At 34.8% G+C, this 27,399-nt stretch overlaps 1 protein-coding gene across 50 annotated transcripts in view; it reads left to right on the forward strand.

The window, feature by feature from the left end:
- BAZ2B (bromodomain adjacent to zinc finger domain 2B) overlaps positions 1 to 27,399 on the forward strand; it is a 449,976-nt gene that overhangs the window by 260,474 nt on the left and 162,103 nt on the right. For all 50 annotated transcript variants that reach the window (XM_035304715.3, XM_078327583.1, XM_078327573.1 and 47 more), the window contains one exon: positions 3,984 to 4,130. In XM_035304715.3, the coding sequence (XP_035160606.3) occupies positions 3,986 to 4,130 (145 nt within the window). In that variant the 5' untranslated portion in view covers positions 3,984 to 3,985. The remainder of the gene's footprint in view (positions 1 to 3,983; positions 4,131 to 27,399) is intronic.

A 27,399-nucleotide genomic window follows, 5' to 3' on the forward strand; every position in this document is an offset into this window, starting at 1 on the left:
CAAACTAACACAAGAACAGTAAGCCAGACACCGCATGTTCTCACTCACAAGTAGGAGTTGAACAGTGAGAACACATGGATACAGGAAGGGGAACATCACACTTTGGGGCCTACTGGGGGTTGGGAGGTAGGGGAGGGATAGCATTAGGAGAAATACCTAATGTAGAGGACAGGTTGATGGGTGCAGCAAACCACCATGGCATGTGTATACCTGTGTAATAAACCTGCACGTTCTGCACATGTACCCCAAAACTTAAAGTATAATATTAATAAAAAAAGAATCTAAAAAAATCTGAAGAAATGAGTTTCTGCAGATTCTTACATTCTATGCTTAAATTATAAATAATAATTCATGTGATAACCTATTTTGTCAATGTAATATGAATGTATTAATTTTTCATCTTTATTTGTATTGTAGATGAAAAATCAGCTTATTTGAAAAATTTTAAGATAACATACCTTACCATTGGTATTTATACAATTATTAGACATTAAATTCTTGACACATAATCTATCTGGCTAAAAAATATAATGCCATGGTAAGGATATACATAATCTATAAATAGTATAACTCTTATTCACTTTAACATGAATAATCTAGAATACCTTAAGGTTTCTTTTATTGCCACGTATACGGATGGGTAATTATATACATAGATGTTTACTTATTAAAAACAATAGCTAACAAGTATTGAATGCTAGATACTCTGCCCTTTACATGCATTATCTCATTTAATCCTCCCAACTACATCTTCTTCAAATAACTCATGAGGAAATTGAGAACTGAGAGAAATTACATACTTTACAAGTTTATAACTAAAACCTTCAGACACAGTGTTTGAACCCATATAATGTTTATTATCAAATATCTCACTGACACAAGGTAGTCTGTTCTTCATTCCTTCAAGGTTTAGTTTTTTATACTCTTTAACTCCAATGCATGTAATTTTCCTTTTTTTAGTGCTTATTGTATGGAAGACTTTGTGTTTTTTGTTTTTTTTACTTTTTATTTTGAAAGAATTTTAGAATTAAAAATACAAAACAGAGCAACCTTGTTCTTTGAACAGTTTTTACAATATGGTAAGCCAATGATTGTTTTGTGGATTTTTTCACAATTATACAATTTCACAATTACAAAGGCATTGCCTTCTCACCTTTTAACTGTCAAGTTGATGGCCAGGATTTCTTGTGCTTTAGCAGAGAATGATAGCAAATAAAACTGAAAGAATAATATTTAACTTAAAAAAAATTTGAAGAGCTAATCCTTATAAATTTAGGCATAAGACAATCTTTATTCTAGTGTAGCAAAGGCTACAGTGGATTTGTTAAATTTCTATAAAATGAAAAAAAAAGGATATGTATAAGATAAACGTCTAGTAGTTCACCCAATTTTTGGTTTTTAGAACTAAGAAATGCCTGTTAAAAACAACAACTACTAAGGCCAGTATGAGAGAATTAGTACTTTACATGTGAGGAGACTACTTAGCCACCTAAGAAATCTTAGGCTAAAAATAAATATCTAGTATCAAAATAGTTGAAGTAAAATAATACATGAATATATAAAATAATACAGGAATATATAATAAGAGATTCTAAGGAATCTCTTTTTAAGAAGTTAAGCTCCTTCTTACTTAAATGAGGTAAAAGAACCAAAAATAGAAGAAAAAAATTACACCTTTACTGAAACTAGAAAAGGCCCCAGCCTTATACTACTAGCTCTAGTTTTACTCTCATTGCCAGGTTTAAATTTTATTTTTAAGCAGTGCTGTAGCAAACAAAGTTGTATATATTACTTTACCTAATGATACTTTATTTCTCTCTGTGTGTGTGTGTGTGTGTGTGCATGCATTTGCACATCTGCATTTATTTATTTAAATAAATATTCAGATTAAATCTTCAGGGAAAGTCATATCCAGTAAGCTGTATGTGTGCAAAAGAAGCAGTTTTGTCTTCTGGATATTTCTTTTACTTTCTGGATTTTCCTTACTTTAGTCGTGAATCAGGTTTTATCAACAGTAAGAAAACATATTATCGTATAAAAAGATAATGACTATTTTATGTTAAGCTCTTATATGCCAAGTACTCAGCTAAAGTGCATATCTTATTATATCACCAAATTATTTCTGCTGTGGAGTACAAAGGCAGCTTTTTTTAAACACCTTCCATTATATATTTAAGTAGCAAATAGAATTCTTGAAGACAATGAGGGAACCAGCTATAAAGAAAACATAACCTTTTCCTAAACTCTCTTTTAAGTAAAGAATCCATTTTTTTTGTATTTAGTGAAATTAGACTTGGTAAAAATAATTTATAAGGGCCTTACCATCAGACAGCCACATGTCTTACTATTGCTGACCCAGAACCTACCCTTTAAACATTAGTTGCGTGCAACCATCAGTAGTAACTATGGCTTTCCCATAATGAATTCTGATAAAGAGAAATACAAATTCTGTTAACAATATGGACAGACTCATCATAGCAGTACTGTCATCAGTGGAAGTGATTTACAGTAATACCAGAATATGAAGAGAATTTTTGAACTGTATATGATTGGAAAGCTCATAGAAATGGTCTTATTAATGATGTTATATGTCGATTTGAGATTACCTTCCCCATATGTATCTATCTTAGGAGAAAAATTATCTACATACTTTATGGATTCAGTCAACAATTAGGCAAACACTAGCCCTGCATTATTTTAATTAGTCCATATTTTAAAATAAAATCCAACTTTCTTAGTAAATATACAGTTATTCTGTGAGTTGCCTGTAGAATTCAATACAGAAATCCTTCTGTAGATTATTTAAATGGGAAGAGTTTTCATGTGGCTGATCATAAATTCACTTGTAGGTAAGCAGTATTTTTTTTCTTATTGTAGATTGTATTGTCTTTAAAGCATCTGTGAATTTAATGACTTTCTTGCTTGATTGTGCATGCATAGAGTATTAAAATGAATATAAAATCCCCATTATATTCCAGATTATTAATATCAGCATCAGCTATTGCAATAAAACCAATGCAAGACTGTACCTACAAAGCCAAACAAATTAATAAAGATGATTAGAAGTGCTTTTGTCATTTTTTTTTTTTTTGAGACAGAGTTTTGCTCTTGTCACCCAGGCTGTAGTGCAATGGCATGATCTTGGCTCACTGCAATGTCTGCCTTCCAGGTTCAAGCAATTCTACTGCGTCAGCCTCCCAAGTAGCTGGGATTACAGGCGGCTACCACCACACCCAGCTAATTTTTGCATTTTTGGTAGAGACGGGGTTTCACCATGTTGGCCAGGCTGGTCTCAAAGTCCTGACCTCAGGTGATCTGCCCGCCTCAGCCTTTCAAAGTGTTGAGATTACAGGTGTGAGCCACCACTCCCAGCCTGTTTTTGTCATTTTAAATGGGTCACGTACTAAGGCTATTTTGAAATCATGATTTAAATTTTCCTCCAGTAAAACTCTGAAATGTATTTGCCTTTTCTGAGGGGCGGGGGGGGGGGTGTTCACTTTATTGGGGATTCCCAGGCCGGATTCTGGGTCACCAAAGACCTACAAGTATATTGCTATCCGGATTTAGAAGATAAAGATGCAGTCCATTCAAATATGGTGGTTTTTTTTTTTTTCATTAAGGTAACATAGGAATTATGTTGCAAGTGAATAAATGATGAGATTTGGCATAAGATGAATATAACATGTTAATTAATATAGTTATATATTCATGTTAATGAATATAGTTTGAAATTACTATATTCAAACCACTATTAACTTTTGGGGTATAAGAAAACTCAAGAGAAGTTGGTATACTTAAACTTATCCCATAAGTTGGTATTTTAAATTATATTGTTTTTATCTACTCCATACATCTTTCCAAAGAACATATATTTCTAAATTTATTTTATACTTTTAAAAATATACAAAAATGTTTAAATATGTTGAATTCTTTTGAAAAAACTTTTATTGGATACTGAGAATTAACATTGTCCCTTCTCATAGATATGGAGTCTGGAGAACGGTTACCATCCTCAGTAGCCCCCTCTACTACACCACCTTCATCTTCGACACCTTCTGTGGCTTCAGTAGTTTCAAAAGGTGGCCTTTCCACTGGAGTTGCTTCACTTAGCTCTACAATCAACCCATGTGGTAAATACCCTTTATTAACTCAATTTTAAAATGTCATTCTTTTAATAATTTGCATAGTATTTTATTGCACTCTGAATAAAATGTTCTCATGACTTGCATTGACTTGTTGAATAAAGGCTAGGTTAAGCACCTAGTCTTTTTGCTTTTTCTGGATTTTACACTGGGATAGCACTGGGTATTCCATGCTTGTTAGGAATTGTCTTTGAGAGTTGAATCTTGATATCTTAATATGTTTTATCATTTTAATTTATAAATTAGTAAAGTCTTTTAAAACAATAGGCCCATGAAGGAATGAAATACAAGGAAGTCCTTGGTAGACACTGCCCTAGATTTACTTCCGGTATTTGAAATGACCTTTGTAAACTCCAGCTATTCCAGTTCACAGATGTATACTAAGGCAGATCATTTACTTGTTGGAAAATATTTTTAGAGTTTACAGCATCAAGTTTTTCTTAAACAGGAATAAAATTTATATTTGCCTAAAAGGAGAGCTTTATTTCAGAAGTGAAAATATTCTCAATTTTGATTAATTAAGATAGCTTTACCTCCCAAATCACTCTTGGCTCTTTTACACAGTTTTGATCAAATACATCCCTTTTATTAAATACCAAAAATTAATTAATTCACTTATTTATTGGTAGGAAGCATTTTAAATTTAACTATTCCTTATAGATCATTTCATGTTTATAAACAGTAACCTAAACAATATTTTACTTATTCATAATTAAACTTGAAACTTTTGCATAAATAAAATGCATAAATATGTAATATTTGCTTACAAAATACCCTAGCAAATTGTCAAATAAATGTTTTCAATTATTTTTGTTTTTCCAATCAATGGAATCACAAGAAGGATGACATTTTATCGTTATATTATCATTGAACCATTTTCTAGTATATTCTTAGGGATTACAAACTAACTAAAATAGCACTATATATTTTTTTTAAATTAATATAATTTCTGCTCCACCCTGTGTACAGTCTTCATCAAGTAATTAACAAGTTTGTTCACATTTCCTTTATATGTAAAATGATGGCTAGACTGTAAAGTGTCCAAGCCTCTGATGATATACTGTGCTCAAAAATAACAATGCTATGATTGACTTTTTACTTAGATAAGTTTATGTAAATGATTGCACACAGTTGTACTTGTGTAATTATATTTTCCTGGTTTTTTTTTAAACTCTTCTTTCTCTTTCCTTTGTTGTGAGCTCCTTTCAGTGTATTCTATTATGCTGTCTTTGTATTTATTTCTGAATTAGTCTTTGACATACATAGTATTCCAAAAGAAATGTCTTTTCTTATGTTGAAGGCTTCAGTAGCATGCTTGAGTACAGGTTCTGAGTTTTCTGAACACTTTTTTCTCATTTAGTTTTCTGAATTAGTGACATTGGAATTGCTTGTGATTCTCATGAGTCATATGTTGGGCACTATTTTTTGTTTGTTAGTATATGGTTGCAGAAAGGATGGAGTATGCTCAGTTGCTGAACAACACTGGAAACCTTGTCTAGAAAGAGATGCATTTTTTTATCGTTATTTGGTACTAGTAAAAAAGGGTGTAGAGTATTTATATTCAGATGCTTATTTTGAAAGAAAGTATAATTCCATTTACCCAGAAATATATCATTTATTAACACATCTTTTTAGTACCTACAACATGAGTTTTTTTCATTTTGTAGGTAAAATAGTTTTTTTAACTTTTACAGAGTTGTAGTCCATGTTTAAAATAAAGCCTTTTACAGCAACCCTAGTCGGGGGCTTATAGATAAAACTCCCATCTCCCTGGGACAGAGCACCTAGGGGAAGGGGCAGCCGTGGATGTAGCTTCAGCAGACTTAAATGTTCCTGCCTGCTGGCTCTGAACAGAGCAGCAGATCTCCCAGCACAGCACTTAAGCTCACTAAGGGCAGACTGCCTCCTCAAGTGAATCTCTGACCCCCATGCCTCCTGACTGGGAGATGCCTTCTGACTGGGAGATGCCTCCCATCAGGGGTTGACAGACACTTCATATAGGATAGCTCCGGCTGGCATCTGGCAGGTGCCCCTCTGGGAAGAAGCTTCTAGAAGAATGGACAGGCAGCAATCTTTGCTATTCTTCAGCCTCTGCTGATGAAACCCAGACAAGCAGGGTCTTGAGTGGTGGACATCCAGCAAACTTCAACAGACCTGCAATAGAGAGGCCTGACTATTAGAAAGAAAATTAACAAACAGAATAGCATCAACATCAACAAAGAGGATGTCCACACAAAAACCCCATCTGAACATCACCAGCATCCAAGACCAAAGGTAGATAAGTCCATGAAGATGAAGAAAAACCAGTGCAAAAAGGCTGAAAATTCCAAAAACCAGAACACCTCTTCTCCTCCAAAGAATCACAACTCCTCACCAGCAAGGGTGCAAAACTGGACAGAGAATAAGTTTGGCAAATTGACAGAAGTAGGCTTCAGAAGGCAGGTAATAACAAACTCCTCCAAGCTAAAGGGACATGTACTAACTCAATGCAAGGAAGCTAAGAACCTTGAGAAAAGGTTAGAGGAATTGCTAACTAGAATAACCAGTTTAGAGAAGAACATAAATGACCTAATGGAGCTGAAAAACATAGCACGAGAACTTCGTGAGGCACACACAAGTATCAGTAGCTGAATCAATCAAGTGAAGAAAGTATACCAGATATTGAAGATCAACTTAATGAAATAAAGCATGAAGACAAGATTGGAGAAAAAAGAATGAAAAGGAATTAACAAACCCCCCAAGAAATATGGGATTATGTGAAAAGACCAAATCTACATTTGATTGGTGTACCTGAAAATGATGCGGAGAATAGAACAAAGTTGAAAAACACTCTTCAGGATATTATCCAGGAGAACTTCCCCAACCTAGCAAGACAGGCCAACATTCAAATTCAGGAAATACACAAAGATAATCCTTAAGAAGAGCAACCCCAAGACACATAATCATCAGATTCACCAAGGTTGAATTGAAGGAAAAAATGTTAAGGGTAGCCAGAGAGAAGTTGGGCTACCCACAAAGGGAAGCCCATCAGACTAACAGCAAATCTCTCTGCTGAAACCCTACAAGCTAGAATAGAGTGGGGGCCAATATTCAACATTCTTAAAGAAAAGAATTTTCTACCCAGAATTTCCTATGCAGCCAAACTAAGCTTCATAAGTGAAGGAGAAATAAAATCCTTTACAGACAAGCAACTGCTGAGAGACTTTTGTCACCACCAGGTCTGCCTTGCAAGAGCTTCTGAAGGAAGCACTAAATATGGAAAGGGAAAAACTGGTACCAGCCACTGCAAAAACATACCAAATTGTGAAGACCATTGACACTACAAAGAAACTGCATCAATGAACAGACAAAACAACCAGCTACCACCATAATAACAGGACCAAATTTACACATAACAATATTAACCTTAAATGTAAATGGGCTAAATGTCCCAATTAATTAAAATATACAGACTGGCAAATTGAATGAAGAGTCAGGACCCATCAGTGTGCTGTATTCAAGAGACCCATCTCATGTGCAAAAACACAGCTAGGCTCAAAATAAAGGGATGGAGGAATATTTACCAAGAAAATGGAAAGAGGAAAAAAAGCAGGGATTGCAATCCTAGTTTCTGATAAAACAGACTTTAAACCAACAAAGATCAAAAAAGACAAAGAAGGGCATTACATAATGGTAAAGGGATCAACGCAACGAGAAGAGCTAACTATTCCAAATATGTATGCACGTAAAACAAGAGCACCCAGATTCATAAAGCAAGTCCTTAGAGACATATGAAGAATTAAACTCCCACACAATAATAGTGGGAGACTTTAACACCCCACTGCCAATATTAGACAGATCAACGAGACAGAATATTAACAAGGATATTGAGGACTTTAACTCAGCTCTGGACCAAGTGGACCTAATAGATATCTATAGAACTCTCCACCCCAAATCAACACAATATACATTCTCAGCACCACATCACACTTATTATAAAATTTATCACATAATTGGAAGCAAAACACTCCTCAGCAAATGCAAAAGAATGGAAATCATAGCAAACAGTTTCTCAAACCATAGTGCAACCAAGAACTAGGATTGAGATAAGCACTGAAAACTGCACAACTACATGGAAACTGAACAACTTGCTCCTGAATGAATATTGGGTAAATAACAAAATTAAGGCAGAAATAAATAACATTTTTGAAACCAATGTGAACAAAGATACAATGTACCAGAATATCTGAGACATATTTAAAGCAGTGTTTAGAGGGAAATTTATAGCACTAACTGTCGACAGGAGAAAGCGGGGAAGATATAAAATTGACACCCTAACATCACAATTAAAAGAACTAGAGAAGCAAGAGCAAACAAATTCAAAAGCTAGCAGAATATAAGAAATAACTAAGATCAGAGCAGAACTGAAGGAGATGGAGACACAAAAAACCCTCAAAACATCAATGAATCCAAGAGCTGGGTTTTTAAAAAGATCAACAAAATAGATAGACTGCTAGTCAGACTAATAAAGAAGAAAAAAGAGAAGAATCAAATAGATGCAATAAAAAAATGATAAAGGGGATATCACCACTGATGCCACAGAAATGCCAACTACTATCAGAGAATACTATAAATACCTCTATGCAAATAAACTAGAAAATCTAGATGAAATGGATAAATTCCTGGACATACAAAGAGAATTAGACTCCCAAGACTAAACTGGAAGGAAGTTGAGTTCCTGAATAGACCAATAACAAGTTCTGAAGTTGAGGCAGTACTTAATAGCCTACCAGCCAAAAAAAGCCCAGGAAAGACAGATTCATAGCTGAATTATACCAGAGGTACAAAGAGGAGCTGGTTTCATTCCTTTTGAAACTATTCCAAACACTAGAAAAAGAGGGACTCCACCCTAACTCATTTTATAAGGCCAGCATCATCCTGATACCAAAACCTGGCAAAGACATAACAACAACAAAAAAAGTAAATTTCAGGCCAATCTCCCTGATGAACTTTGATGCAAAAATCCTCAATAAAATACTGGCAATCCAAATCCAGCAGCACATCAAAAAGCTTATCCATCACTATCAAGCTGGCTTCATCCCTGGGATGCAAGGCTGGCTCAACATACACAAATGTTAATACACATTTATTAATGTAATCTATCACATAAACAGAACCAATGACAAAAACCACATGATTATCTCAATAGTTGCAGAAAAGGCCTTCCATTAAATTCAGCAGCCCTTTATGCTAAAAACTCTCAATAAACTAGGTAATGATGGAATGTATCTCCAGATAATAAGAGCTTTTTATGGTAAACCCAAGCTAGTGTCATACTGAATGGGCAAAAGCCGGAAGCATTCCCTTTGAAAACCAGCACAAGACAAGAATGCCCTCTCTCACCACTCCTATTCAACTTAGTATTGGAAGTTCAGGCCAGGACAATCAGGCAAGGGAAGGAAATAAAGCACATTCAAATAGCAAGGGAGGAAGTCAAATAGTCTCTTTTTGCAGATGACATGATTGTATATTTAGAAAACCCCATCGTCTCAGCCCCAAATCTCCTTAAACTGATAAGCAACTTTAGCAAAGTCTCAGGATACAAAAATCAATGTGCAAAAATTACAAGCATTTATATACACCAATAATAGAGAAACAGACCCAAATCATGAGTGTACTCCCATTCACAATTGCTACAAAAAGAATAAAATAACTAGAAATACAACTTACAAGTGTTATGAAGGACCTCTTCAAAGAGAACTACAAACCACTGCTCACGGAAATAAGAGAGGACACAAACAAATGGAAAAAGTTCCATGCTCATGGATAGGAAGAATCAATATCCTGAAAATGGCCATACTGCACAAAGTAATTTATAGATTCAATGCTGTCCTATCAAGCCACCATTGACTTTCTTCAGAGAATTTGAAAAAACTACTTTAAATTTCATATGAAGCCAAAAAAGAGTTTGTATAGCCAAGACAATCCTAAGCAAAAAGAACAAAGCTGGAGGCATCATGCTACCTGACTTCAACCTATACAACAAAGCTACAGTAATCAAAACAGCAATGGTACTGGTGCTAAAACAAATATATAGACCAATGGAACAGGACAGAGGCCTCAGAAATAATGCTACACATCTACAACCATGCGATCTTTGACAACCCTGACAACAACAAGCAATGGGGAAAGGATTCAGTATTTAACAAATGGTGTTGGGAAAACTGCTAGCCATATTCAGAAGACTGAAATTGGACCCCTTTCTTACAACTTATATCCAGAGTCTACAAAGAACTTAAACAAATTTACAAGAAATAAAACCTCATCAAAAAGTGAGCAAAAGATACAAACAGACACTTTTCAGAAGAAGACATGTATGCTGCCAACAAACATGAAATAAAGCTCATCATCACTGGTCATTAGAGAAATGCAAATCAAAACCACAATGAATTCCATCTTACCATCTCATGCCACTTACAGTGGCAGTCATTAAAAAGTCAGGAAACAAAAGATGCTGAAGAGGATGTAGAGAAATAGAATGCTTTTACACTGTTGGTGGGAGTATAAATTAGTTCAACCATTGTGGAAGACAGTGTGGCAATTCCTCAAGGATCTAGAACCAGAAATACTATTCTAGAACCAGCAATCCCATTACTGGGTATATACCCAAAGGATTATAAATCATTCTGTTATAAAAACACATGCACACTTGTGTTTATTGCAACACTGTTCACAATAGCAAAGACTTGGAACCAATCCAAATGCGCATCAGTGGTAGACTAGATAAAGAAAATATAGTACATATATGCTATATAATACTATGCAGCCATAAAAAAGGATGAGTTCATGTCCTTTACAGGGACATGGATGAAGCTGGAAACCATCATTTTCAGCAAAGTAACACAGGAACAGAAAACCAAACACGGCATGTTCTCACTCATAAGTGGGAACATGAGATCACATGGACACAGGGAGGGGATCATCACACAGTGGCTGCTGTCAGAGGATTGGGGGCAAGGGAAGGGACAGCATTAAGACCTGATGCATGTGGGGCTTAAAACCCTACATGACAGGTTGATAGGTGCAAGAAACTACCACAGCATATATATGCTATACCTATGTGGCAAACCTGCATGTTGAGCACATGTATCCCGGAACTTAAAATGAAAAAAGTATATGGTTATTTGATATCAGGCCAGTGTGACAGACTGAATTGGCTTTTTAGTTTTGGAACTCTCATCACTTTGGGCTGTTGGTTAACGTATCAGTCAATTCGGCTAGAGATAAGAGAAATCACTAAAGCTATTTTAAGCAGAAAGAAATTTATATAAGCAATTAGGTACTTTTGAAGAGCTGGCCCCTGGCCCATATGAATGATTACAGTCCAGTAATCATAAACCACCAACAGAACTCCAGGGCTTTTTGGCACTGCCTGCCTGATTTGAACCAGCAAAATGGATACTTCATGTGCTACCATTTACTTAACAGTTTTTAATTCTTCCAAATACATCTGAATGGCAGAATCTAAATTACTTTCAGAACCCTGGCTGCAGGAGTGACTGGTAAATGTAGTTTTTAGCTGCCAGCTCCTGCATCATTGGAAGGCACACTAAAAAGAAGTTGAAACAGATCTTGAATGAAACAATTATCTACTCATTTGAACTCATCTGATTATAGCTCCTCTGCCATGTCTCCCCAGCTCTACATTGTAATAAACTTTTCTGATACACATATATGAACTTTATTACCATTTCAGCAGCCCATTTTTTAAAAAAACTATTTCAGTAGAGCATCTAGCTTATGTATATTTATTACAGATCTCATTTGAAATCCTGTTTTATGTAATATAAATTAAGCCAAATAGAATAAATGCTTAACTCAGTGTGATATGGCTGTTAACTTTCACTGACAATAGCAAATATCTATTGGTTGTTTTATTAAAGATTATAAAGGACTTTTTCAGGACTTAATTTCTTCTATACTTTAGAAGAAATTAATTAATTCTCCTTTATCTACTGGATTATGTTTGTCAGTATAAAAGCATGCTCTTAATATCACCCATCCTAAAAAATACTGGTATGTACAAAAAACTCTTCTTTTTAGGGGGAGCCAAGGGAGGCAGAGTCTTACTCTGTTGTCTAGCTGGAATGCAGTGGTCTGATTACAGCTCACTGCAGCTTCGACCTACAAGGCTCAGTCAGTTTCCCCACCTCAGCCTCCTTAGTAGCTGGGACTGCAGGTGTGCCCAGCTAATTTTCTCAGTTCTTGTAGAGACTCACTGTATTGCCCAGACTGGTATCAAACTCCTGTGCTAAAGCGATCCTCTTGCGTCAGCCTCCCACAGTGCTGGGATTACAGATGTAAGCCACTGCGCTTGGCCCCAAAATTATTTTTATATCCCCAATACTCTTCTAGTTATTGCCCTGTTTTCTGTTAAAATGTTCACAGCCCAACTTCTGAAAGGAGATAGTTACATATGCTTTCTTCTTGTCTTTCACACGTGTCTCAACTCATACCAATGTCACCTTTCTATCCTCATCTCACTCAACCTCAACAGAATTTGACATAGCAGACCACTCTCTTCTTCTTGAAAATCTTTCCTTTTAGCTTCCATTATACCACTCATGGATTTTTCTCTACATTTTTTAATACAACTCCTTCTTAAGTTTTTTTCCCCAGATCCCCTTACTCATAAATGTTGCATTTTCCAAGTCTTGATTCTGAGGCCTGTTATCTCCCGGCTTGTTGTTCGAATATACCTATAGGAAGACTGCCCAGACTTTCTCTCTGAGCTCATGAACATAAACGTTTCACTAGATGTTTTATAGGCATCTCAAACTTAACCAATTTAACACATCCCGAAACCAAACTTTTGGTTTTCTCCCAAAACCTGTTTCCTTCACATTCTCTATCATTAAATGATACCACTATTCATCTGGTAGCTTAAGCCATAGATATGGTGGTCTCCGGATTTATCCATTTCTCTTTCACCCCCACATCTAAATTCTGTTGATTCTACCTTCAAAGTAAACCTTGAGTCTCTACACTTCTGTCTCTACTACCACTGCCCTACTATTCATCTGGTAGCTTAAGCCATAGATATGGTGGTCTCCGGATTTATCCATTTCTCTTTCACCCCCACATCTAAATTCTGTTGATTCTACCTTCAAAGTAAACCTTGAGTCTCTACACTTCTGTCTCTACTACCACTGCCCTAGTCTACACTAAAATCTCTCACCCATATCATTTCAGTTCATTCTAACTGGCCTCTCCACTTCTATGCTTGCCCCGCTTTTATCTGTTCCTCTCAGAACAGAGTGAAACTGCATATGCAAACCCTCCTACTTTTAATTTCTTTATTTTGGTGTAATTTATATACCATATAATTCATCATTTTCGATGTATACTTTGATGAATTTTGACAAATGTATATACTCATGTAACTTCCAGGCTGTAGAACAAATTTATTATTCCAGGAAGTCGCTTTGTATCTTTTTGAAGTTAAATTCTTCCCTCCATCCCCACCCTGGCAATCACTAAGACAGTACCTTCTATTCCTTCTTTGCTGAGAATTTTTTATTATAAATTGGTATTAAAGATTGTCACATGTATTTTCTGCACTTATTGAAATGATCACGTGGCTTTTCCCTTTTAACTTGCTATTTTGGCAAATTACATTGATTAACTTTTTTATGCTTAAGCTAACCTTGCATTTCAAGAATTAATCCCATTTGATTGTGATGGGTTATCCTTTCAAAATACTGTTGGTCTTGCAGGCAGCAAGTGTAGAAATAAAACACTGTTGGATTTGATTTGCTAAAATTTTCCTAAGGAATTTTGCACCTGTGTTCATCAGGGTTATTGGTCTATAGTTTTCTTACAATTAATTAAATGAGTGGGTAAGATTCCTGCCTCTCATATTTTTGAAAGAATATAGAATTGATATTATTTTTTCTCTAAATGTTTGGTAGAATTCACTGGTGAAATGTCTGGGCCTGGAGAGTTTTGGTTATTTAAGTTGTTGTTGTAAGATATTAAATCATGAATTCACCTTTTAAAATGTAGGTATAGGCCAAGCATGGTGGCTTACACCTGTAATCCCAGTACTTTGAGAGGCCGAGGCAGGCAGATTATTTGAGGTCAGAAGTTCATCATCAGCCTTGGCAAACACGGTAAAACACCTTCTCTACTAAAAAAATATATTAAAAATTAGCCAAGCTCTTTGGTGGGCACCTGTAATCCCAGCTGCTCAAGAGGCTGAGACAGGAGAATTGCTTGAACCCGGGAGACGGAGGTTGCAGTGAGCCAAGATTGTAACACTGCACTCTAGCCTGGAGACAGAGTGAGACTCCTGTCTCAAAAGTATAAATAAATGAATGAATAAAATAAATAAATAATGTAGGTATAGAACAATTCGGGGTATCTTTTCCTCCTTGAGTGAGCTTTGGTTGGTGTCTTTCAAGGAATTTGTTCATTTCATCTATGTTATTAAATGTATAGGCCTAAAGTTGTTCCAAATATCACCTCATTCTTTTTATGTCTGTATGATTGGAAGAGATGTTTTTTGTTTTATTGCTGATATGCATAACTTATGTCTTTTCTTTTTAGTGATTAGAAGTTTTTCAATTTTATATATATTTTTAAGAACAAACTTTTGGGTTCATTGAATTTTCTCAGTTTTCTGTTTTTTTCTCTCATTAATTTCTGCTCTTACTATTATTTCCTTCTATTTTTTGTGGGTATGATTTTCTCTTCTTTTCCCTACTTTCTTTTCTTTTTTTTTTTTTTGAGATGAGTCTTGTACTGTCTCCTGGGATAAAGTACAGTGGTCCAATCTCTGCTCACTGCAACCTCCACCTCCTGGGCTCAAGCAATTCTCCTGCCTCAGCCTCCCAAGTAGCTGGGATCACTGGTGCCTGCCACCATGCCTGGTTAATATTTTGTATTTTTGGTAGAGACAGGGTTTCACTATGTTGGCCAGGCTGGTCTCAAACTCCTGACCTCGTAATTCGCCTGTCTCAGCCTCCCAAAGTGCTGGGATTACAGGGGTGAGCCACTGCACCTGGCTAATAAGCTTAGATCTAATAAGCTTAGGTCGTTTATTTAGCAACTTTGTCCTTTTCTTATATATGTATTTGATACTATGAATTTCCCTTGTAATTACTGCTGTAGCTGCAGCACATAAGTTTTATGTGTCATTTTTTTACCATTCCAGTAAAAATATTTTCTGATTTCCTGTGTTAATTCTTCTTTTGCTGATGGTTTGTTTGGAAGTCATTTAGTTTTTTAAATTGATATCCATTTTAGTTTTACTGTGGTTAAAAAATGTACTGATATTATTTGCACTATGATTCTTTTGGCTTCCCACTTCTGCTTTTTTGTACTAGACTTCTGTGGGTCTCCCCTGTACCTGTGAAAATTCTTGGTTGGCAAAGTATTTAGGTAGAGATGAGTCTTCTTTTCCCTTGTTTCTTTTTAGTTTTAGTTTTTGTTTTTTGCTTCTTAGATTACCCCCTAATTTCCAGTTGCTTTGCCAGCTTTGGGCTCAGTACTGTGACACTTCAGACTCTCTGCTGCCTGAGATAATCATGATGAGGGAGTGTACTTTAAATAAAGAAATACATCAAACTCAGCAGATCTGCTGTATATAGCTGTGCTCTTCGAGAGTAGATTTATCTTCATTCTCTGCCTGCTATTTTGTAGTGACCCTGGATCCTTTTTCATTCATGCATATTATACTTGCAGCTACGTATTTGGATAATTGAAACTCTGAATTTGGGTCTCATACTTTTTGTGGTTTGCTCACTATAGGACATTTCCTATAGTGATTTCCCCCTTAAATTTCAAGATGCTGCCTTAGCTCTGAATTCTGACCTCTTACACCTTTAGTTGATAAGCCTGCTGTTTTTTATTTGACCATTATCTGTAACTATAACTATGTGGTTTAGGCAGCATTATTAGACCAGAAAGATACAAAGTCATACTTTTTACTTCTTGTTAACCATATTTTCAGATTAAACTTTTCTCTGCCTTCCTTCTGCTTCTGGATGCTTTCCCGTATCTTCGCGGGGGGGGGTTTAGCCCAATTTTAGTGATTATTCTCTGTGGAGGATTCACAGGACCACTTTACTCCTCCACCATTACCAGCAGTTGTCTTCCACCCCAAAATAACTCACTTACTTCAAAAAAAATTTTCACCTAAGACACTACAGATATGTGACATGTGACCCAGCCTAGCCAATTCAAACGTCGTCTTTCCTAGACAATGATTTGTTAAGGAATGGACACAATATAAGTCAATTAATCAAAGCGAAGAGATTCCATTATAGAATTTTTATTGGTGCTGGGGGAGGAAAAACACCTCTCCTCATACTGACCTCCTCAGCTTCCCACTCCAGCAACTTTGAAAAAGGGCCCATCTGAGAAGGTAGAACCAGAAGAGGAGAGAGAAATTAGGTCTTGGTAAACCTTCAATCTAGCTTCTTCATCTATAAAATGAGCCTTTCTAAAGGCTTTTGAGTTACATGAGTCATTAGATTAACCTTTTCTACCAGCCAGATTAACCTTTTCACCTAGCCATATCTAGTTGGATGTTTTGTACTTTCAACTTAATTTTTACATAAGGCTGCACACCCTCTGTGACCTAATCCTGCCTACCTTTTCAAACTTACCCAGTACCGTTCTCATTCTGACCCTTTATCTTTCAACCTCCCTGACCTTTTACTTCTTCGGATAAAAAGCATTCTTCCCCAACTCAGATTTTCAAATATATTCTCCTTCTGTCTGGAAGATCTTCATAAAGCTGGTTCTTCCACATGCTTTGTCTCAGGTTAGATGTCCTGAGATATTATAATAATAAATTTGTTGTGTCCACTTGACTGGCTTATGGGTGCTCAGGTTAAACATTATTTCTGGGTGTGTCTGTAAGGGTGTTTATCAGTTGAATCAGAGGACTGAGCACCTTGTCCTCCCCAGTGCAGGTGGGCATCATCTAATCTGTTAAATAAAGAGAACAAAAAAATGGAGGAAGAGGGAGAAAGTTCCATTTGCTTGACTGATAGATCTGGGACATCAGTCTTCTCCTATGACTGGGACTTAACAGCATCAGCCCTTCGGTTCTCAGAATTATACCACCAACTTTCCTGGGTCAGCCTCCATAATTTCAGTTCCTTATAATAAATCACATATAATAAATCAGTGTATCCTGTTGGTTCTGTTTTCTAAAGAATCTTGACTAATACAGACTTTAATTAGACTTCTAATCATAGTATCTAGGTAATTGCTGTACCTATAATTTCCTCCATAGCACTCTTCACAATTTATAATTAAACATTTGGTGTTGTTTTACTTATTTGCCTCTTCTTCTACATTAAAAGGGCAAGGACTTTATCTGTTTTACCAATATGTATCCAGTCAGCGCCTGGCACAAAATATATAATAATAATAAGTAATTATTGAGGAAAGGAAGGGAAGCAGAGAGAAATTTACAGGACTAAGACTTGAAACTTAAACAGTAATTAACTCTGATTAATAAGTTTTCTGAGCGGTGCTGTGCATTGCTCTGGTAATATCAAGTGACTGCAGATTTTAGTTGGGAATGGGCATCATAAGCCACAAAATAAGGAATCTTAAAAGATCAGTTGAGATTACTGAAGAGGCAGTGTATAAAAGCAAACCTGAAAGTCAAAAATTACGATTTAACTAGAACTCAACGTAAGAAACAGAGAGAACTTAAGTTTACACTTAGTAGAGAATCACCAGGGAATAAGATAGGCCTGCTCTTGATGGTTTGTGGATAACGCCAAAGTTTCTTTGAGTATTTATGTTATACTGTGAACTATTGCAACATAATTTTTTCTTTTAGTTGATGTGTCAATGTTGCAGGCATCTATAAATCCTAAATAAAGCCTCTTGAATTTTATTTTCTTTTTTGAGACAGGGTCTCACTCTGCTGTTCAGGCTGGAGTGCAGAGTTGTGATCTCAGCTCACTGCACCCTCCACCTCCCGGGTTCAAGTGATTCTCTCACCTCAGCCTCCCAAGTAGCTGGGTGCTTGCCTCCATGGCCTAATAATTTTTGTATTTTTGGTAGAGGCAAGGTTTCACCATGTTGATCAGGCTGGTCTTGAACTCCTGACCTCAAGTGATCCGCCTGCCTCAGCCTCCCAAAGTACTGAGATTACAGGCGTGAGCCACTGTGCCTGGCCAGGCTGTTGATTTTCAACTGTCTAGTCTTTTTGCAGTGGGGTTTATTTAATGAAAGGTTTGATCACAAGTATTTTTGGAATATTATTTTACTTCACTTTTTAGTAGTTTTAATTTGGGATTTTAGTAGTAGGTTACTTGAGAGAGATAATGTGTTCAAGTCAATTAAGTACTCTTAAAAATAAAGCAAATGTTATAGGTTAAATTGTATCCTCCCCCTCAAAAAACACAGGTTAGAGTCCTATCCCCTAGTACTTCAGAATGTGACCTTACTTGGATATAGATACCTTACAGAGCTAATCAAGTTAAAATGTATATCCAGTATCCTTATAAAAAAAGAAATTTAGACACAGTGACATACACTGCGAGAAGCACCTGTGAAGACACAAGAAGAATACCCAATGTTATAAGAAACTAGAAGAGAAGCATGGAACCCACCTTCCCTAGTGCCTTCAGAAGGAAAATGGTCTTGCTGACACCTTGATTTCAGACTTCTAACCTCCAGAACTATAAGACAATAAAATTCTGTTGTTCTGAGTCACACAGTTATGGTACTTTGTTATGGCAGCTGCAGCAAACTAATACATACCCAGTCTATACTTTGAAAACTGGTTGTAATAATTTATGTTCATAATGGGAAAGCCAAGACTTTCTTATTTATTGAAATATAAGTAGAACAAGATTTAGAATAAGGTAAGTAAAATAAAAAAGAATTGCATTATTTTTAGTGCTTTTTTCTATTTCCTTACTAAAAGTACAGCTATATTTGAATAAAAGTATATATAAAATATTCTGTATTTTTACCACTTTATGAACTTTTAATTCTTTTCATTAGATCTAACAAAAATTATCACAAAAGAGAAACTGTTCTTCTCTTTTAAGAACAGTCATTTGCCTGAGTATTGGTGCATCATTTCTTCAACAAAGCTTGTTCAGCATGTTTGATGTTATTAAATGGCAGCTTTTGTTCCCAAAGCTACCTAGGCTCCCAATGACTTGTTTTCTCATAAAAATGCCACTTGAAGAGAAAATGGTAGTTTTACAGTAACAAATCCTGGCAGATACCAGCTTAACCAAGTGGTCAAGGTTAATGTCACCAGCACTACATAGCAACATTACGGGCCCTAGTATGTTGCTCTCAGAAGGGCATATTGACCATCTTTTCTAGTAATGCATCACCTCTTCTAATCATGAGAAGTCATCAGACAAACCCAAGCAGAGGGGCATTTTATAAAATAGCTGTGACCAGTACACTTCAGTGTATTAAAGTCATAACAAACAAGACTGAGGAAATGTCACAGACTACAAATAAGGAGACACAACACCTAAATGTAGTATGAGATCCTGGATTGGATCTTGGGAAGGAGAAGTGACATTGGTGGAAAAACTGATTAAATCTGAATAAATTATTTATTTAAGTTATTTAATCACAGTTAATTTCTTAGTTTGGAGAATTATTCTTTAGTCATGTAAGATGTTAACATGAGGAGAAGTAAGGTTGAGTAGAGAGTATATAGGAACTCTCTGTACAATTTTTACAACTCTTGTGAGTCAAAATAGTCTCAAAATAACTACTCAAAAATGAAAATAAAACCCAATATGAATAAACATTTCTCAAAAGACATACAAATGACCAGCAGATATATGAAAAAATGCTGAGCATCACTAATCATTAGAGACATGCAAATTAAAATCACAATGAGATATCATGTCACACCTGTCAGATTGGCTTTCACCAAATAGACAAAAGACAAGTCTATTGGCAAGGATATGGAGAAAAGGATATACACTGTTAATGGGGGTGTAAATTAGTACAGCCTTTATAGAAAATAATATGAATGTTCCTCAAAAACTAAAAATAGAATTACCTTTTAATCCAGCCATTCCCTTTGTGGAATTTACCCAAAGGACTTGAAAACATTTTGTCAAAGAGATTTCTGCACTCCCATGTTCATCGCAGAACCATTAACAATAGGCAAGTCGAGGTATTAATTTAATTAATAAAATTATTATTTATTAATAGATTATTAATTAACAAAATAAAATTAATTAAAGTATTAATCAATACTTAGGTTGATTACAGGTGAATAGATTTTTTTTAAATCTGGTATTTATATACAATGGAATACTACTTAGCCTTGAAAAAGAAAGAAATTGTCTTATTTGTAACAACATGGATGGAATCAGAGAAAATTATGCTAAGTGAAATAAGATAAATCAGGCACAGAAACACAAAATACTGCATGTTCTCACATGTGAACTCTAAAACCATTGAACTCATAGAGAGTAGAATGGTGGTTACAAAGGCCAGTGATTGGAGGCATGGGAAGTTGATGATCAAAAGGTACAAAATCTCAGACAGAAGAAATGTTTCTTTTTTTTGAGTTCTGTTGCATAGTATGGTGAACATAGTTAATAAGAGCAATTTCAAAATTGCTAAGAGAGTAAATTTCAAGTGTTCACACCACAAAATTTAAGTATTTCATAGCTATGTTAACTAGCTTGATTAAATTATTCTACGTTGTATTCAGAGATTATAATATCACTTTGTACCCTATAAATTTATGTCATTATAAATTTTCAATTTATAATTAAAAAAACACTTGGGGCCAAATTAGCATCAGAAGAGATTTGTTTTAATGTTTACAAAATACAATGCATATATCATATGTTATATAACTCCACACCCCACCAGTGTTGTTTGGGGGACAAATATATTCATATTTCTTCATGGAAATGTCTGACATTTCATACAGTATAAGATACATAAAACCTATTTATATCTTTTTTTTTTTGAGACGGAGTCTTGGTCTTGTTACCCAGGCTGGAGTGCAATGGCGCGATCTCGGCTCACCACAACCTCCGCCTCCTGGGTTCAGGCAATTCTCCCACCTCAGCCTCCTGAGTAGCTGGGATTACAGGCACGTGCCACCATGCCCAGCTAATTTGTTGTATTTTCAGTAGAGACGGGGTTTCACCTTGTTGACCAGGATGGTCTCGATCTCTTGACCTTGTGATCCACCCGCCTTGGCCTCCCAAAGTGCTGGGATTACAGGCTTGAGCCACTGCACCCTGCCCAACCTATTTATATCTTTTAAAAAAGACCTTGTTTCCATTCCATGCATTTTTTTAAATGTTAAAATAAAAGGCTTACTGGCTCAAAATATTTTGAGAATGCAGGAGAGCAATGAGAATTACTTGGAGAGAAATGTTTTGTCACCATTAACTATAGACTTCTTTTTGTTCTTTAATCAAAGTTCAAGTTTACAGAATTTAGACATTTTGAATTCAGAATTTTTCTTTTTCTTTTTCTTTTCTTTTTTTTGGAGATGGAGTCTCGCTCTGTTGGCCAGGCTGTAGTGCAGCAGCACGATCTCTGCTCACTGCAACTTCTGCCTCCTGTTAAAGCAATTATCCTGCCTCAGCCTCCCAAGAAGCTGGGACTACAGGCACACACCGCCACACTTGGCTAATTTTTTATATTTTAGTACGGATGAGGTTTCACCATGTTGCTCAGGATTGCCGGAGCTCAGGCAATCCGCCCACCTCAGCCTCCCAAAGTGCTAGGACTACAGATGTGAGTTCAGAATATTTAAACATTAATATACTTAAGAATTTTAATATGTGAGCCAGTAATTAGAGTATTGCGTTAAAATAATTTTGATGATGTTCATTTTGGTATTACACTTAGTTATTACTGATGTTAATTAAAGTCCTCATAAGAACTTTATTTGAATATACTAATATTTTTAATTAGTCATACTTTGCAAAATGTACATTAGAGACTGATTTTGTAATGTTGTAAATTTATGCTTACCATTTTAAAGAACTATATACAAAATTTGAAGACATGATGTAACAATTTTGTGTAGCACTAAAAGATTAAAAGACATTTTAGCAGACAAAAAAGTAAAGTTATGTCATGGTAAGCAATTTTCTTGACTTTTAAAAAGATTAAATGCTTTAACATACTTAGTAATTACAATAATTTTGTTTTATTTGCTCTCTAGACTTTTCCTTATAATGGGAGATTTTGTCCACTGGTGGTTTAGATTCAAGGCATTAGTTCAATTTTTATACAATTTCATTCTTATTGGGGGAAAATATTATTAAATTATTCATTAATATTAATAAAGGCATTTGTAGTTACCATGCCTTGTTACTGACACACACCAGCATTTGTGTATTGGTTTCAATCACTTTTATATATAGTGATTTGATTTGGCTAGTAGAATTTGAAACGCTTTGCTGAAAAGTATTCAGCTTATTATAATTTGAGAACATAGGCATTGCAGATGTATATTAATTTTCATTATGTAAAATGTATATAGTTACCTATCTTAAAATAGAAACTAAAATAAGATTTACATTCATAATATTGAAACTCTGTTTGAATGTTAATATCTATAAAAAATTGTGGTCTTCTAAAAATGCTGTTAATATAATTCATCAGTTTGCAAATGTTTTCTCTGAGCAGAACTCCAAAGTTTTCATCAAGACCAGTTTTATTTGTAAGCAGTAAATCTGTTGATATTAAGTATATTAATGTAAGAAACATTTGCCTTTCTAAAAGTGGAACATTCGAATATCCAAATAATTTTGGATGATAATAATAATTTGTAGTCATTAGGTTAATAGAGCCTGTTTGACTTGAGTTGTATTTCATTTTGTGAAAGAATCTTTCTGCTCTTTTATTAATACTAAATATGCTTTGTTTTAAATCTAATTATAGGATTGACTGAGCTATCATCAGTCTGTGATCAAAATTTTCCTTATGAACAGTAGTTTGAAATGTTAATTAAGGTAGTTGAAGACTAAGGACATTGTCCTGGCGATGGAGCCAAGAATGGAATCAAAACAGCAACCCCTGCTGTATAAAAAAATTAAAGCCACAAGAGAGACATCATTCTAAATACCCAGTGAGCTTTTATTAACCTTGTGAGCGACTTTTGCAATTGGAGCAAAGTGACATGTTATATTTTAATCATTTAAAGAGTAACTCCTGGTTATTCTAACCTTTTTTTGGAATTGTTTTATATACTTTGAGTTCTGGGGTACATATGCAGAACGTGCATGTTCGTAACATAAGTATACAAGTGTCATTGTGGTTTGCTGCATTCTAGCCTTTTAAAAGAAGAGGGAAACAAAGGATTGAAAACTATTATTTTGGAGTTGCCTGTAGCAGGATTATGTTGTGTTGTCTCTGCCAACTGATAACAGTTTGCTTTGTGCAATGTTGTGTAAATAGTAAAAATGGCTTAAGAAATGGCTACTTCCTTCATAACTTTTATACTCTAGTAATGGTATGATAAAAGACAAATTGCCAATAATAGATCATGAACACCGAAAGGAGGCCCCAAATTTATCTTTCTGGAGATTCAGGAATACTTTTTGAGAATATGTTTTTGAAATGGTTAGTAAAGAATAGAATTATAAAGGGTAGAAATCAAAGAGCATGTTATATAGGCTTTGGAGATTCTCAAGTGGACGATAGTGTAACCACAAATACACCAATTAGAAACAGTTTATTAAGTACCTATTGTGTTTCAGATTATTGGAGATGCTGAGGTAAATAAGATTCCATTTTTGTCTCAGAAATCTAAAATCCTGGCTTATAATTCATTTGTATAGAGGTTATAGTTTAAACAGTATAAGCATGTAAAATATTATAGGAGAAAGCATAAGAGAAGGAAAGAGACAGCTGGATAAAATCTTTAGGAATGCTTTACATTTAGGGAAAAATAAAAGTAAAAGAAAATCCAATAAAGGAGAAAGTATTATTGAAAGATGTATAGTTGAGAAGAAGATCAAGAGGGCTCCATGACCTAGATCCTAAGGATGAAAATCGGTTTTCATAAGAAAGTGGGCCAGGAGCAGTGGCTCACTCCTGTAATCCCAGAACTTTGCGAGGCTGCGGCAGGGTGATCACATGAGGTCAGGAGTTTGAGACCAGCCTGGCCAATGTGGTGAAACACTGCCTCTACTAAAAATACAAAAAAATTAGCTGGACATGGTGGCACACAGCTGAATCCCAGCTACTCAGGAGGCTGAGGCAGGAGAATCACTTGAACCCAGGAGGCAGAGAGCTGAGATTGTGCCACTGCACTTTAATCTAGGTGAAGAACAAGACTCCATCTCAAAAAAAAAAAAAAGAAGAAAGAGACAATCAGGAATACCAGACTTATGTAAGAGGTTGAGAATGAAAAGAATGAATATTAGAGGGATCTAGTGATTAGGAAAACTTTAGTTTTACAGACCAAGTGGACAGGAGGCTTGATGCTTAGCACAAATGTTAAAAGATTCTGAGAAGAGATGAGCAAGTAGACATGGCAAGTGTAAGACTTTTCCTTTAAGGTTAACAAAGGAGAGATATTGATGGTATTGAGGGGAAAAGAGACAGATAGAGTCCAGGAGTGGCCCTGGGAGAGACTAAAGGTCATGCTGAGAAATAAGGGAATGGAAATGTGAAACTTGTGGTTCAAGGATGAAACTTAAAGAGTTTAAGATCCTGTAAGTGGTAGGGTTTTGTGTGATCAAGTCCAACATGTGACCTAAATGCAATCAAGGAGGAATAAAGGGCCAGTGGTAATATTAACAAATGAGGACCAGGGGCAAAGGAATCTAGGAAGCATAACTGCAAGTTTGCATAAAAACTCAAGACAGCTTCTTGTTCTGATTGAAACCCTTTGGAAGGAGTCCCATGGATAGGCCTCTTCTGCTCTAAATGAGTAGTGAATTAATTCATTCAAAAAAATTTATTTTATGTCTGTTATGTACCAGACATTGTTTTAGGTGTTTGGGATGTATTACTGAGTCCTGTATATGACAGTACTGATTTGTAATATTGAAATATTAACAAACTTGTACATTATGGTATAAAAATAGTCTTGTGCCGTTTAAATTATGCTCAAAACATGAGTTGCTTGAGGTCAGAAAATTGTCTTACTTATCCTTGTATGCCAGTTACTAAGCATTGCACCTGACGTTTAATAGGTATGTTCATGAAATGTTTGAATTACTAAAACCATTAAATAACAGAATAATTCTGGAAGTTTTTTACACAGAATTACTATCTATGTTTTGTAAAAGGTAGAAAAAACAGTATTAAATTTGTATATATAACATTACAGAACCTTTTAATGAGACAGTTTACTTTTTAAAAAAATCACTGAGTTTTAAATTCTTGCTATAAAGGCAAAATATAGTAAAATTATGAAATGTATTTTTGAACTATTTCCTTTCTGTAGTATAACTTCCACATGAAACAGAGGAAGTCTCTTGTGGATTTTTTTTTTAATGTATGATATTACTACAATCATAAGTGATCATAATTTACTTTATTAAATATAGAAGTAAATCTTTTTCTCACCAGCAAGGAGTGGACCTGTAAGATTCATCATCACTAAGGATGCTTTCCATGCTTTAATTATTTTAACCAAGAATTTTAGAAGAAAGAATTAGAAAGTAGAGTTGAAGTAGCCTTGATCTGAATGCCCATCTCTGCATTGTTGCCAGGCATAGATGTCATTCTTGTGTACAGATCTATATATCTTTTTCCATTTGAATCTGTGATGCAGACAGCTTATTTTACTGAAATTTTCTACTTAGTTGCTTCCAGATTTCATTATTTTTAGATTTAAAAAAGAACTTTTTGTTGTCAAATTATGTATCATTGGTTCTTAATTGTTGCTGCAAGAGTGATAACTTCATTTACCTATTCCTCATGTTTTCTGCTTGTGAGACTACAAAGTTTAGCTTCTTTGCTTCTTCCTAATAATGAAATTAATGCTGTAACTATACATCTAAGAATGCTGCTTACTACCAATTATTTATTACTTATTAATTACTGCCAATTATTTATTACTTACTACCAATTATTTATTAAAACTAATTGTAATTATAATTAATTACAGAAGTATTTCTATCAGTTTCTAATCATTGATAGTTTAAATTTTTCTGAATTTTTATATTTAATATAGCTTTTTTAGCTTTGAGATTACTTCCCTCAAATTTCTTTGTATTAAATCATGACTACATACATGTAATTGATATAATTTAAAATTTGTAAAATATAAATTACAAATGACCCCAAATTCCCCAAAACTGCAATATTCAGTTCAACTTGCTTACTACACAAATCGAAGGAGAAAGAAATGTAACGTACTGATCAAGTGTAAACATACTGATCATAGTATGTTTATAAATAAAACATTTAAGTACATTTGAGTCAGGAAGTTGCATTGATTGGTGAGAACCAGAGATTTTATATGTAATGACAAATGAAAGTAAACACTGGTATTTAAAGTTACAAGCTCATTTTTTGAAAAAACTAGCTGGGTTTCTGAAAACTTGCCAAAAAAAAAAAAATAATAACACTGTTTCTGGTAGCCTATCACTGGTCTTAAAAATAGTGACATTTGAGTAAGCTTTTTTGGCAATAGCATACTGTTTTATTTTGACTCATCTTCAGTGCTAATGCAGTCCATTCTAATAACACGGAAGAACTAACTCAACAAAAACAATAATTAGCTAACTTAAAAAAGACACCCAATTTTATGCCCTGTCCTTGTCCTCTTAACTTACAGTTTCTTTGTGAGCCTTCCTTGTAAAGACACTTTGAGGATCTTCCCTGTGAGATCTAGTTACTGCTTTGTTATAATCAGAACTTTCCTCTTATAGCCTGATGCAAAATATAGTTAATATAATTTATTTAAATATTATTTTAAAAAGTCATTCATATTTTCCTTTCAGTAAAGAATATAGCATTATTTTAATAAAGAATATAGGCTTTATATCAGACTTTGGAGGGTACACTCATCTTTTTTAGGACTACTTGGTTTTCAGGGAGCAAGAAAACAAGGGAAGAGATTTGATTAATGACTAAATGATAACAGTAAATGCACTATTTTAAACTTACATTTGGAAATTTCAAACATACTATGTTAAAACTCATTAAATTGCAGTGCACAGTCAGGACTGTTGTAATATAAACAAGAGATAGCAAGGAAGCTTTATTCTGACTTTAACACAGAGCACAAAACTGTTTATACAGTAAATTCTTAAGATAACGTAGA

Source organism: Callithrix jacchus, chromosome 6, assembly GCF_049354715.1.
Source record: "Callithrix jacchus isolate 240 chromosome 6, calJac240_pri, whole genome shotgun sequence".
Classification (NCBI taxonomy): Eukaryota; Metazoa; Chordata; class Mammalia; order Primates; family Cebidae; genus Callithrix; species Callithrix jacchus.